The sequence below is a fragment of the Coturnix japonica genome, chromosome Z, assembly GCF_001577835.2.
Source record: "Coturnix japonica isolate 7356 chromosome Z, Coturnix japonica 2.1, whole genome shotgun sequence".
Lineage (NCBI taxonomy): Eukaryota > Metazoa > Chordata > Aves > Galliformes > Phasianidae > Coturnix > Coturnix japonica.
Window position 1 is genome coordinate 1,674,243 of NC_029547.1, and position 14,653 is coordinate 1,688,895.

General features: G+C 44.1%; 1 protein-coding gene across 1 annotated transcript in view; it reads left to right on the forward strand.

The window, feature by feature from the left end:
• Positions 1-14,653, forward strand: part of LOXHD1 (lipoxygenase homology domains 1) — a 118,501-nt gene that overhangs the window by 25,514 nt on the left and 78,334 nt on the right. The window contains exons 6-12 of the mRNA XM_015887179.2: positions 5,151-5,249; positions 6,835-6,983; positions 8,886-9,009; positions 9,958-10,208; positions 10,977-11,112; positions 13,374-13,534; positions 13,933-14,019. Of these exons, the coding sequence (XP_015742665.2) occupies positions 5,151-5,249; positions 6,835-6,983; positions 8,886-9,009; positions 9,958-10,208; positions 10,977-11,112; positions 13,374-13,534; positions 13,933-14,019 (1,007 nt within the window). The remainder of the gene's footprint in view (positions 1-5,150; positions 5,250-6,834; positions 6,984-8,885; positions 9,010-9,957; positions 10,209-10,976; positions 11,113-13,373; positions 13,535-13,932; positions 14,020-14,653) is intronic.

Sequence of the window (14,653 nt, forward strand, 5' to 3'; positions counted from 1 at the left end):
ACAGATTGTGACTGTATATTGTCATTACAATACTAAACATTGTGGAATAGAATCACTGTATTTAAAAATACAAGTTATACCAAACAAGGAAGTACAGTGAGGATAATAAGATTTTAAACAGTCCTGTAAAATTATTTCACTCTTCATTCTGAGCAAAAACATATAAAACTAATGGTTCTTTTCAGTGATTTCCATAAATCTGAATACAGCAGAGCAGGGGAAGGCTGGAAGTAGATGTTTCTACTGTGAAATGTCTGTGGGTTTTTTTTAATGGGCTCCCGCACTGAGGCTGAGCTAATGAAAAATAATGGGAAATCTTGGTGAATTAGACGAGCAAAGCCCTCCAGGCTGCTGTCACAAGGTGAGCTGCCCTTTGCAGAGCTCCATGACTCTGCAACTAAACCGATGTTGTCTCTGGAGCGAGGTCATTTAAAGCTCACTTCAAAATGCCATCATCACTTTGAAGCCACAGTAGGAACATCAGTTTAGCATATCCTACAAGAGAAGGCTCCTGCATGTGGTAGATTGCTTCTCAGAGGCTTTGCAGGAGGATGATCGGGGCTGAATCCTAATACATTAACTGTTCTGGTGCGTGCTTTGATTTCATATTAGAGCTGCACAAAACAGGACTGAACTTTGTGATCTGTGGGCTGGATGGGAGAAGAAGTGTCGCGTTCCTTACAGGAGGTGCACCAGGCAGTGAATGGGGATAATGGAATATTCAGCAGAGCAAATGCTCATTTCCTTTTCCTTGTGTTATTCCTCCTCGGGTAGCAGCAATAATCTCTGCTTCTAAAGAGCGTGGTTTTAGAGAGCTCTTCTGAGACTATCAAAACGCTGACCCAGGGTCACACCAACCTCTCAGCATCCCTGCTGCCTCTATTGATGTGCTTAAAGGCTCCTCAGCATTCCTCCCTGCTGACACTCAGCTGGTTGGGTGCTGATGACCAAAAGCAGTGCAAACACCCAAAAGCATGCACTTCAAACCTGCATGTAGTCTGAATTTACAGTTGAAGAAGCTGCTCACCACCACTGAACTGCTGGGGGAAAAAAATCATCCTATCTGTGTGTGGTCATTTTGTCTAACAGTGGGACATGATGTGGGACAACGTAATGCTTGGTGAGCATCTCTGCACCCTGCGTTTCAGGGACGGCTTTAGGTTCTCACAGTGCTTTGTTCTGTGCCATTATTTCTTGGGACCCTATTTATGTTGTAGAGAGGTAAAGGCTGGGGCTGAGTGTGTTTTCTTGTCTGTGATGTTCATATGGAGACAGCACTGTAGGATATGTAATGCTAAAACACTGATCCACTCAAAGGTAGTCCACAAGAAGAGGTGGTTTTGTCCTGGTGCAGGAGGGCTCTCTCCCACATCAGAAGAGAAATAAAACCAAATTCTTGCTCTGAACAAAGCAGGCTGGGAGGCCACAGGCTGAGCACCTAACCACAGCCTGACCTTCCAAGCTTGTCACCCAGGAACACGCTATCAGCAGTGGTACAAAGGAGCTCCCACTTTGACAAGTCAGTGCTTTCCACCAAGAAGTGGTTTTGTCAGACCGTTTGTGTGGGCTGGAGCGACTGACTTGAGCTGACAGCAAAGAACTGAGGCATATGGGATGTTCAACCTCTTTCCTGAGCTCGTGCAAAAAGATTGTGGCAGGCTCAAGTTGAAACTGCATGCCCTCTAGCAGCAGTTCTTCTTGCTTTTTGTGCTATCCACTAATAAATCTCTTTGGTAGAAGCAAGACAGGGACAACAGAGTTGCTTCTTCCCTACCTGTTCCCTCTGAAGTCAGTGTGCTCAATGCTGCATGGTACAGGGTGGATCTTAAACATTGCCACTCTGGGGAGTGCTGTGAAAACAGAAGGATAATTGCTAGAAGTTGCCTTATGAGAAGAATCCATCACTGCCCATGACTTGTTTTGCTGCTTTTGACCCTGTGTGTCTTACATATGAGGGCTGTAACATTTCTTGGTTGTTGGATGCTCACCTGCTCCGTGATGGGTCATGAAAAGGGAAGGAACAAATAGCAGAGAGTTTCCTGTGCCCTGCAGGAGGTGATAACTCCAGGTAATGAAGCGCTGTCTGGTTTGTTTCTCTGCCTAAATCTGATTTTCCTGCTGCTACAAATTCATCAGCTTACGCATCAGTGCCCTGTCTAGTGCCCCTGGCAATTTTAGCCACAAGATTTCCTTAGGCAACTGCGTCCTATGGTGCTTTCTGAGACTATGATACTCTATTGCTAAATAAACAACATAACAGCTGAATACCCCATAGCTGAACAGTCAGCTGCAGCTTGCACTTGGAAGGGTTTGGCTGAGATGTCTCATTGAATGGCATATGATGGAAGGGACCTTAAAGGCCACCTAGTTCCAACCCCCTCTGTCCATTCACAGGCAGGGAAGAGAATGAGTGACAGCACTTGGAAGTGACAGGGCTGGATAAGAAGATTCTGGGTGCAGTGCTGCATCCTTGGGATGGAGGGGGCAGTGGGACCAGCCTGGGTACATCAGATGGGCTGCATCTCCATGCACTTCCTCCCATAGGAGCACTGCTAGGGGTATGACACAGCTCCAGTCTTCTTTACAAAAATTAAACCCCACAGATCTGACTGGAAACAGCCCAGATCCAGCCCACAGTGCAGCATTCATCTCCCCCTTAGCTGCTGAAAGCTGTGTCTGAGTTGATTAGTAACAGACAAGCTGCTTGACTATCACACCTCTGCTAAATTAATGTGTCGAAGTCATATCATTGCCACCCCATTGCTTCCCAGAGATGGCAGCCTGGAAACTCTTCCAAACACTCTGTCTGTGCCTGCAGGTTAGATGGGAGGTGTCAGGGGAGCAGGACCATCCTTAACTGGGCAGAGACCCCACAGCAGAGATAAGGCATGTGCTGTAACCATACAGGACATCACAATTATGTGTTGCAATGGGAAGAGGAAGCAGAACTCATCTGCTCATCTTGCTTCTAAATGTTTGCTTTTTTTTTCCTCTTGGCATATTGCAGTTCGTATCTCTAGAGCTGCTAATTTTGTTCCAGGAAAGCTCCTGTGCACAGCTCTGTGCTGCAGTGAGCATGCACTGCTAGATGGAGTCTCAGCTTCAGCAGCCGTACATCAGCATTTTGCATGTTCCCAGTGCTAGGAGAAGCATTCGGAATATATATATTTATATATATATATATATCTAGGCAACATCTTGATCTCCGTTTTGCGGATGAACTCAGAGCTATGTATTGAGATTAAAAAAAGCCAAGTAGGTATTTTTGAAAAGATGATGTTACTGTTTTAAATAATTCATGATGAAGGGCTTGCAGAGTAGGGAGCGACATCCACCTATGCTTGAAATGAAGGGTGCTTGACTTCAGCCAGAGCTCTGCCAGGCTGCAATGAGAGCCTTTTTTCTGCATACTGCCAGCCACTGAATCCTTCCTGTCTCTGTGAGATAGAGCACCCATTCCCATTTAAATCTGTACCTCCACCATGCAATTCTGCAAGATGTGCTGATGCACAAAGCACAGAAGGACCCCCGAGCAGGATGAAGTGCTGCTCTCTGCTGTTGCTGAGCCTCGAATTGCTGAGAGATGGAGAGAGTGGTGGCAAAAATTCAGCATTGCTCAGCACAATCCTGCTTGTGTTCTGTTGATGAAGGAACTAAAACTGGTCCTGCACATGGAGCTGCATGGGGCAGGGATGGGGACTGGTGTGAGTGCAATGTCTGCACTGGGAACATATGTTATATGATTACACTGTGTGTCTCAGATTTGAAACACAGCAATATTGGAAGGCTTCTCGAGGCACTGGATGTGGCCAAGGACTTTATCAGGCTTTTGCTTGCTGATCTTCTGTATTTTTGCAAAAACTGCACAAAGTGCCCTTTGTACCACGCTTTTGGGCACTGTTACTGATTGATCTTCATTGCTTTGCTCTCTACCTGTCCCCCTTGATGCTCTGCATGTGTTTCAATATCCTTTTGGCCTCTTCTTAAGAAGCTTAAAGACTAATCCTGCAAGTTGTCCTAACGTCGGCCACTGTGCTTGCCCTTCTGTCGCTCCCTTTATCCCATAGGGCTCTTCTGTCTGGAAAGCTGTGGAAAATTAATCACTAACATAAAATTACATAGTATAGAACGTGGAGCAAAGCTTCTTGAAAAAAATGCTGTCTATGATTGAAGATCCCAGTGTACAATGGGTGACTTTTCATGGGAGCCATTTAGTGGCCAAATGGGAGCTGTAAATTGCATCTCTATCCTCGGTTAATGTAAATTAACTCCTTTGTGCTGGCATATTTCTAGCAGGTTGTCAGAGCTCTGCGAACTGAGGAAGAAGAGTTAAAGAGAAATATTAAGGCATTTTTCCCTTGTCTGGGGCGGTTCTCTCCTCCTCCTTCTTGTTATTTAGTATTTATTGCACTTCTATCACCATTGTTCTATTTGTAACGTCAGCTCAATTTTTGCCCTTTTCAGAGAGCATTCATTAAAACATAGCAGGTGATTTTGCCTTCTGCCTGTGCTCTGTCCTGCTTTTCCAGTAAATGGAAAAGGATGGGGTTTTTATTTTCAAGCTGCATAGAGTAACGGGGTGGTCCCCTTCAGGTGTTAGTGCTCACACAATATGACCAGCCTTTCCTCTAAATACTGGGTGTCACCCACTGTGCTAAGCTGCAAAAATAGATGTAGGACAGCCCTTGGAGCAGAGGGTTCAGCTCTGAGCTTGGGCAGATGGCTGGCTGCATAACTCATCGATGTTTTGAAAAAGCAAGGATGGTTTGTCATCCAGGGGTCACCTAATGGCCATGTATCAACATCAGATTGTGCACCTTTCTCACACCTTCCTCTCACCCGTTTCAGCCTTTGGTGCTGGGTTCAGGAGTTGAGTGATCTCTGCATCTTGCCCTGCACAATGGACACAGAAAATGTTAGAGCTCTGCATCTCTATCCATGGGCATTGCCATAGACAGGGTCTCTGCCTATGGATTTTATGTCTCTCGAGGAGAAGAGGAAAACATTTTGAGGCTCTGCTCAGGATCCAGGAGCAGAGATTCAAGTGTACTTTCAAAACAGCGCAGCATAGCCTGAATTTTTTTTGTACTCTTGTGGTTTTTGACTATTTTGTTATTAATATGTCAGGATTTCCTCCTCTCTCCACGCAGTCAACAAATATGTGGTCCGGGTTTTCACGGGTGAAGTCAGCGGCAGTGGAACAGATGCAGATGTCTTCATTAATATCTTCGGAGAGAAAGGAGACACAGGTATACAAATGCAAATCGTTTCCTAAAATACTCTCTTCCTGCTCTGCAGGCCTGCGATCTGCACAACGCACAGCAGCAATCTGGCAAATGCAGAATGATTTGGCTGAGTGAAAAGCGCAGCACATGGCCTTGTGAGCACTGCGGCTCTTCACATCCACATCTCCTGGAAGCTGCTGTGGCTGGGCTGTGTGCATGGCTGTGGTTCCTACCACCAAAAAAAACAAAACAACAACACAACCCAAAAACCCAAACCCTGGGAAAACACAACACCATTATAAACCAGTATGATGGGCACCAGTCTGCTGAGGGACCCTGCATCAATCAGTGTGCTATTGATAAAGCATGCAGTGCACAGTGTCGCTGGTTGGAGTAGGCAGGGACCTCTGGGTCTATTTGTTCCTACCCAGAGATGGGGTTTGGGGTCACTTTTCCAGGTCACTATTGAAGATCTACAAGAAAGAGATTTCACAGCCTCTCTGTGCCTGTGTCCCATCCTTCCTCTGACCCAAGGAGGAGAATATTGCCTTTTTCATGTAGCACAGCTTGTGAACCTGTAGAGACATTTAGAAATGCAGTTTAACCAAGGTTTGTATTAGCTGGTTTTAAATTATTGGTGGTAGTTTTTTGTTTGGTTATATGCTTTTAATGTAGACTGCATTACAACAGTGGCCCAGGAAATTGAATTTAGTTTTTTTTTTCAAAGTCTTTTAAATTGAATAGTAATAAAAGAGGTGACCAGACCAAACTCTGTCTCACATGATGGAGAAGAACAGGTGGAAACTCCTGGAGACTCAGCTAACAAACATTCTCTCTTTTGTATGTCACATATCCCATCAAAGTCATGAAGTAATGATGTGATGCCTGACAAGTGTCCTTGAGCAGATTATGAAACCTGGTGGAGAGGGCTCACTCCTGATTCACTCTCCATACAGTTACAAGGAGATCCATCTGATCTCACCACAGACATCTGAAAGTGGGTGTGTAAATCTCAGACAGTTGTCCAGGCACCCTGTAAAACCTGCACAGAGGGGCAACACATCCCAAAAATGATTCATCCCCTGCCCAGGTGAGTGGGATGCACAGATTTAGCAGAGTGTCTTGGAGCGGACCCAATCCTCACACCGTAGCATGGGAACAGCGCTGGCTGAAATCTGGGTCAGTGCTTTAATTCTTTTCATACAAGGAAACTCCTATGAGATCTGGAAACGCCAGTACCCACAGTCAGGTCCTAATGTGAAAATAAATCCTTCCTGAGTGATGCAGCAAAAAATCCCATGCCCTGAAATGTATAAATCTGCAGCTAATGGCCAAACCTGTTTTAAACACTGTGGTGGTTAGGAAAAGAAGATACAACAGCCATCTAGATATATATTTCCAAAAACTCTGAATGCTCTACATAACTGTGACACTAGGGTGAAAATCCTGGTCTTTTGTGTGCTCAATACACGGTGTCTTTTTGTTGGAATAGAAAGCTCTCTGCCTTTGCCTTGCATCCTGGCTGCAGGGAGCAGTTACCTGGAGAGCATTTGATTCACTCCTATGCATTCCTTCAGTTAACAATTGTTATTATTTTTAATCATTTCAGGAGTGAGGAAACTGGACAACGACAAAGACAACTTTGAAAAGGGAGCAGAGGACAAGTTCACTCTTGATGCTCCAAATTTGGGCAGGTTAAGAAAAATTAATATAGGTCACAATAACAAGGGTGGCTCTGCTGGCTGGTTTCTTGCAAAGGTGGGTTACTCCTCTGATCTTTAACACAAGCCTGCTGTGGGATCAAAATATCTCACTTCTCACCCTCCCAGCAGTGCCATGAAGACACCAGAGCCTAAGAAATCTATATAGAGTCTGTTCACACTGGAAATTTTTAGAGACTTATAGTTTGGGCAAATTAAAGTGATTCTTCTCTGCACAGCAAGGAATACATGCCTGTCACAAAGATCCCTTTCTTCCTTTCCTTCTTTCCTCTATTTGTTAATATCCTGCTCTAAGACTTGAAGGTATGGCAGCTTTTAGTAAAAGAATACACAAGGAGAAATCAGTGATTTTCCTCTAATCTCTTTCTTCCCCACTTAATGGAGTAGTTTAACACAGCTGCCTGTAATCCACTGAAGATCTGACCTAGATAAGACCTGGATAACTAGATAACAATTGATGTAACATCAATGCAAATATTAGCACATGCATTTCCTCCATCATGACACTCTGCACTAAAAGTCATTGTGTTGGTTGTCTATTAGAAACATAGAATCTGTGCTCCTTGTAATAGCTTGGGGGAGGGATGCAGAAGAAAGAAAAGAAACCTTCTCACAGCACAGATGTGGTGTGCATGGCATGCTTGTTGATGCTGGTTAGGTAGATTAACCCCCAAAGCCCATAGCAGGGACTGGTTGCAGCCAACACCTTACCTCTGTGTTCTGCCTCAGAATGCTGAGATTTGTGTAATTAAGTAAGAAGCAGGTTGGCCTGTAAGTTCAGATGGAAGAGCTAAACCACAGCCCAGTTATTTCCTACTGCTAATTGATGCTTTGTTTCTAATACTCTCGAAAACCTGGGGACTTTGTCATTCACACTGCTGAATGAACTTACTAAGCAGCACTGGAAGTTCTTCTCATTTTTTCTTGTGTTTTTAATGAAGCATACATTTAGTGCTGATCTTCTAAATATAGGAATAAATACATTGACAGGAAACCAAAGAGGACGAGCTGGTAGAGGGTGAGCTGAGCACTGATGCTTCTCTTGAACCTCAAATGTTTTAGTCTCTAATGTTCCAGCACTGCACTGCTCTCCCATAATGATAATCCCAGCCCTAATATCCAACATGATTTTTTCCTTTCTTGTTTTCTGGCTGAAAATCTTAAATTCTCTTTACTGCATATTCAGAATACATCAGTAACTCTTATGGCAAACTTCAGGAATGGTGGTAAGAAAATATTGCAGCAGGAGCTGCAAGAACCTCCAGGTGGATAACACTGGCTTAATTTGACATTAATTTGACATTAAAAGTGAAGGTTGTTCCCTGGTTTGTTTCAGAAGAATATGTCTCCTGAATAGAGCACAGAGGCAAATTCTTCCAAAATAGAAACTATTCCTACCCCAGGGTTTCTAGGCTGTCTTTGCAAGTGTTTCCATCCTGTAGTAACTGAATGGGATAAGAAAGTATTGCTGGGCCACACAAGCTGATCCAACGGTCTTGATTTGTCCTAAAATTCCTTGCTATTATTTCATAACAAGGCTCTAAAACAGAAAGAAGAAGACAGCCTGTTCCCAGCGCAGAACAAAGGGCTGCCATTCAGCTGATGGAGAAAAGTAGCCAGCAATGGGCTCTGGAGGAAAGGAAGACAGGCCAGCCAGCTGGTCCTGCTAGCAGAGACATCTGCTCTCATACGCTGCGAGAGATGCAGATTGAGTTCAATGGAGGAAAAAATAAAAGAAAAAAGCCTGGTTTTTGCTCACTGATTGTCTGAAATCCTGTCAGTGCTAATTAGGGAGTGGAGAGGGAACTGCCTGAGAGTTGAATATATTGAATATCAGGTGAGAGTGCGTGCATTCAGCTTCTGCGCTTCTGTCACCTCCTTGTCTAACACCTTCACCTCTTCCACATGTACTTCTCAGTGTGCTGTTTCTTTCTCCCAGGTGATCATTGAAGACATCGGTAATAAATGTGTGTACCAGTTCCCAGTTGGACGCTGGTTTGCTTTAGATGAAGACGATGGCAAAATCCAGAGGGACATTCTTGTTGGGGGCACTGAAGCCACAGGTAAAGTTGTGTTGAATCTATGGTGGGAAACGCAGAGACACAAAGGTCTAGTTGCTACTTCTAGTCCTATTTTCCCTACAAGAGCAAATGCTAGAACTCCTGCAGTGGGCCAGATGTTGGTGGCACACAGTTCTGTGCCTGAACTGTCATCCCATGTCCCACCTGCACATATACCTGGTGAATCCATGCAGGACCTACTCTCTGATCTGTCAGATGTCATGATGGGCAGAGAATGAAAGATTCACCACGTGCTTCTGCGAGTCGTTCACCAGCATTCAGAAAGCAGACAGCTATTCCCACAGCCACTCTGGTGCCTCACAGTGATGCATATTTATTGATGTATAGGGAGAAGTGCATCCTTTTACAGAACAAGTGTTGTGGGTGCAGAATCCCAACTGCAGGGCACAGGCTGGGAAGAACATCAAGAGAGGTGTATGACATCTTCCAACCAAAATTCATTTACCAGAATCTCCCCTTAATATCTTACCATTCCCGAATATGCTGTCATGAGTTCAGCTGAACACATTCCACATGCGCTGTAAAAGATACGCAAACACAATTTTTAGTGTAAACTTTAAAGAGAGGGAAGGTTGTTCTGTAAAGAGTGAGCTCTGATGTTTTCACTTAGTCCAAAGGCCCTGTTGACATTTCTGGCTGATGTAAGAAAAGGAAGGACTTAGCTTGAATCCCAGATGTCTTATACTCAGTTCCTAAAACACAAAAACACATAGAAAGGTGTCTCCTTATTCAACAGCATGACAAAGGCCTATGATATGCTTGCCAGGGAGCCTTCTGAGAAGTAAAGCATGTATGAGGAAACAGCATCTTTCCAGTCTTCAAGCACTCTCTGACGTATTGGATATTTGGGACCTTTCAAAATCAAGCAATTTAATTGTCAATTCATTTTTTTCCCCTTTTCTTCACCCAACTGTCATTATATTCCTCCAGGTATTGTGTACAATGTTGCTGTAGTGACGGGAGATATCAGAGGCGCTGGCACAAACTCCAAGATCCATGTAATCCTGCATGGCTCCAAAGGTTTAAAGAACAGCGGGACAATTTTCCTGGAAGGAGGTGAATTTGAGCGTGCCAGGACAGATCTCTTTAATGTGGAGATAGCATCTCTTCTCAGTCCTCTCAGCAGGGTCACCATTGGGCATGATAATTGTGGCGTCAGCTCTGGCTGGTATTGTGAGAAGGTGAGACTACGACGTTGGCAGGCAGCTCAGGCTGCTTCCTATTCATAACCCGACCCCAGTGATACAAAAGGCTGCCTTTGTTTGGATGACAATATCCCCAGTTTAGCAAGTCAATACTATATATGATGCATGGTAGTAGCTGATTGCCTCAAAGGCACATTAGATGTATAAATCTATCAACTACTAATTGGGTTGACTGTCTCTTTGCAGTCAAAAAAACCAAAATAGAGATTATTTTTTGCTTAGCCCCTTCAGATGTTTGCCCAAGGTTCCAGCCAGAAACCTGGTCTTGGATTGTACTGAACATTTCAAAGCTGCTATCTATATCCAAACTTCCCTGAAGTTTTCAGTGCTCTTTGGAGCCCAGAAAAAAGGTGGTTGACCACCTCTGTTACTGGGAGGAGTTATGGCGTTTGCACTACATACACCAGCAGCAGGAGTTAATAGGAGGGAGAGCAGGGAGGCATCAGCCTGCACAGAAGCTGTGCCTGTTAGTGCTCCTGTTCCCTCTCCCTGGTGCTATTTTGCCTCTTCTTGATGACCCACTTGGTCTTACTTTGGAAAAGAGGGAATAACAAGATGGAAAGGACTTGGATATGCTGCAGGTTGCTGGAACTGATAAATGCTGGTGCACAAAGCCTGGCTTTGAGAGCAGGACCAAGAATTTCAGGTCTGTTTTTGCATAAGTTGCTTAGGCTGTCAATAACATGGTCTTGTGGTCTGCCAGTAATGGAATATTCAGACTCACCTTGCCAGTCTCTTTTCCAGGTGGTGGTTTACTGCCCATTCACTGGTATTGAACAAACTTTTCCATGTGGGAAATGGCTGGATGAAGATGAAGGAGATGGTCTCATAGAGAGGGAGCTCTATGAAATGGTCTCCCTGCGCCAGAGAAGACTCAAAAGTAGGTCCAAGTGCCCCATAGGCTCCTGAGACACCACCTGCCCCCAATGACAGTACCCAGCATGGGATATACCCAATGCAACACAGACAGGCCTATAGTCAGGTGGATGCTGAAGTGGATTGAGTCCAGCGTTATTTTCATAGAATCATAATTTTGAGCATTCTGCTTTGGGAAGTTTTAAGAAAAGTAAAAGAAAAGAAGTAAAGCAGCTTCAAAAAAAATACTTAAAATGATCTGAAAAAGTGCACTCATTTCCTTACAGGAAGGAACCCATCAACCTCCCTATAGTCACTGGGCTTTGGGTACTGCAGCCACCAACTCACCTTTGCAAATAAGCTAGGCTACTTTCACACTGCTATAGAGGAAAAAGCTACCTGTTCCAGATGGAAACAAAACCTAAATATACTAAAAAGAGAAACCTGTGGGAAAACAGGAAAAAAAAAAAGCCCAAGCTGGGAATCGTGCAGGCAGTCTTGTTCACGATTCTTGCTAACTTCAACATTTCCACTTTTGGTCATTGAAGAAAAAACAACTTTCAGTCCTGTCCAGCTGCCAAATGTTCATCTCATGGTATGTGTGTTCTGTTTGAAGCCTTTTCTCTAGAGGGAGGCAAGCACACATGTTTGTGCTGAGCAGCAGCCCTGGAATCAGCATTGCTCTTTCATCCATACGCTGCCCCAGTGCTCAGCCATGATGAGTGGTTTAGCACCAAAGCTGGGTTGCTGCTGCCTCACCTGTGTGCAAGCAAAACATTTTAATTAAGATAATAGACATGATTTAGTCCGGGTGCTTCAGGGTGGGCTCCTGCCTAGACAGCAGTTCATTTAAATAAGCTTTATCTAAATGTTAGTCGGTGTTACAACCACATCACGCCTGCACTCGGTCCATTTAACTGAGGCATCTGCAACCTTTAACCCTCTATTATCAGCTCTGATTGTTATTGACAGACTAATTCCCCTGCTGCCGCAGTGCAGGAGATAGACAGAGAGCACTAGCCCTGAGAAATCGGTGACCTTTAGCTGCCAGATTACAGGAGCGTAAGACTTGGGAGTCAGACAAGACCCACTCTGTCATCTCTCCTCTCTCCCCGTGAGTGCGGGACTGTCCCTTTCTGTGAGCTGATCAATGCTGGGTTCATCTTTCCTTGGGTATCCATGGTGAAGTCGGTCCCTGAGCAACATCTGCACGTTGCTCCCCAGCAGGAGGAAGCTTTATCAGCATTTAATCCTGGTGCAAACCCCCTCGCCCCTCCCTGCATACATTGCTGCTGCTTCCCCTCAGCAAGAGGTCAAGAGGGCCAAGCCCAGCAGACAGAGAAGTCCCTGCTGTCTCCATTCCCCTTGTTTCTTCCCCAGGAGACCAGGCTGCTCTATCATGTGGTACTAACTTGCCTCTGCCTTATTTTTGCTCAAATAAAGCTTTCTGGTGATTTTGACAGGAGATGCTTTGTGAATACTATTCCAATGGGGGTGAGACTTCTTTTATAAAGAAAGTTTGATCTTCCTCTTCATTTTTTTTGGGGGGGGGTGGCAGTCACCTCCCTTTTTACAACCAAATGCTGAGTGGATCAGTAAAAATGTAATTTATATGCACGTCATCATACTTTTATATTCTATTCCGGGCTCTGAAGGTCAATCCATGCTCATGTGGTCTGAGATTTACCAAAAGGGTTAGCAACACTTTCATTAGGATTTTTTAATAATTCAGCTGATGTCTGAGTTGGGAAGAATATCTGCTCCTTCTTCGGTAGGTGCAGCAAGGCCTGCAAACATGAAGCATTACCAACACAGATGAGGGGCTCTTAAGAAAATAATGTCAATTCCTCATACATAATACCGTCCTCTGACATGGAAATGAATGTGAAGCTGCTGCTGATAATGGTCTTGCAGTTGTAGGTGCTGGAGAAGTATAAAAAAGCTACACAGGTAGAGCATGTCCTTCATCTGCCCTATTAGTAGTGTGTGATACAGAAGAATATGGCCCAGCTGCAAATTGGTCATTTATGTGTTTTCCCATTTTATTTGAAGTTGAAAAATAGAATTATAATTCCAGGTAATCCCATTCCCAGGTGTTATGCTGGAGCTGATTTTCCTTCGCTCCATCCAGCTATCTCTGCAACACAGAGACTGAAAGAATTTATGTTTTTAAACAAAATGCCTTTAAAATTCCTTTTTTTAATCTAAATTTTTTTTTTTTTTAAATGATTCCATTTGTGGTTGGTTTCTGTTTTTGTTTTTGTTTTTGTTTTTGTTTTTTTTTAGAAAATCCCTGGTCTCTGTGGATCTGGACGAGTGACATTAAAAACGCAGGGACAGATGCCACCATCTTCTTCCAGATTTACGGAGACAAAGGAAAGTCAGATGAGATGAAGTTGGACAACAATTCAGACAACTTTGAAGCTGGACAAACTGACAAATTCATGGTATGGATCACTGGACAGTGATAAATTTGGCCGAGTGTAGTTTCCCCGGGCATTGGCTTCAGTCTCATACAGAAAATCAGCAGCATGCAGTGCATACCTCTGTTTTTTTCTGAGATGGAGGTGAATTCATTTAGTTTGCTGGTGAATTTCAGTTTGTGACTGTAGCCAAAGCACTGTCTGAATTCAATCTGCATGTTCTCTTCTCCAGAAAAGAGAGTCTACAACTGATCTCTGTGGGGTGGGTTTTATTACTTTCTAATAACATTTTAGTTTAGTTTTTGACTCTTTGATTTGTCTCTCAAGAGATCCTCAGTGGTGTCTTCTGTGCAGATGCTTCATTGACTTATAGAAATGGATAATACTCATTTCCTGTTTTGTTTTGTTTTTATGCTCTATAGATTGAGCTCCCTGATCTGGGCACATTTTATAAGCTTCGGATTTGGCATGAGAAAAGAAATCCTTTTGCTGGCTGGCACCTGGATAAGGTGAGAAGACAGAAATGAAAGGCACAGCTGAAAAACCACATTGGTCAGGGGAACGTGTGCTGTCAGTGCAGGGTTGCTGTGTTCCTCAGCTGATCATTGACCTTGATGAGTTTCAACTCTTTACAAGAGTCGATCATCTCTTTACAAGGGTAGATAATGGCAGGACAAGGGGAAATGGCTTTAAATTGAAGGAGAGAAGATTTAGGTTGGATATCAGAGGGACGTTCTTTACTATGAGAGTGGTGAGGTGCTGGAACAGCTGCCCAAAAAAGCTGTGGATGCCCCATCCCTGGAGGTGTTCAAAACCAGAGTGGATGGGGCTGTGGCCAGCCTGGTCTGGTATTGAATACAGAGGTTGGTGGCCCTGCATGCAGCAGGGGGATTGGAGCTTCATGATCCTTGAGGTCACTTCCAACTCAAGCCAATTCTATGATTCTGTGGTTCTATGTGCAGTGCTTAAAGGTCCCTCCAATCACAGACTGTTCTGGCTGAGGGTTGAAGGTGTAAATCCTACACAAAAATAGGAATTGAAGGGCAGCCCACTGTAGCCTGTGCAAGAACATGCACAGAGCGATGGATTCATTGCATATTTTTGGAGGAAATTCCTTGTCCCTCCCATCCCACTCAGTAGTTT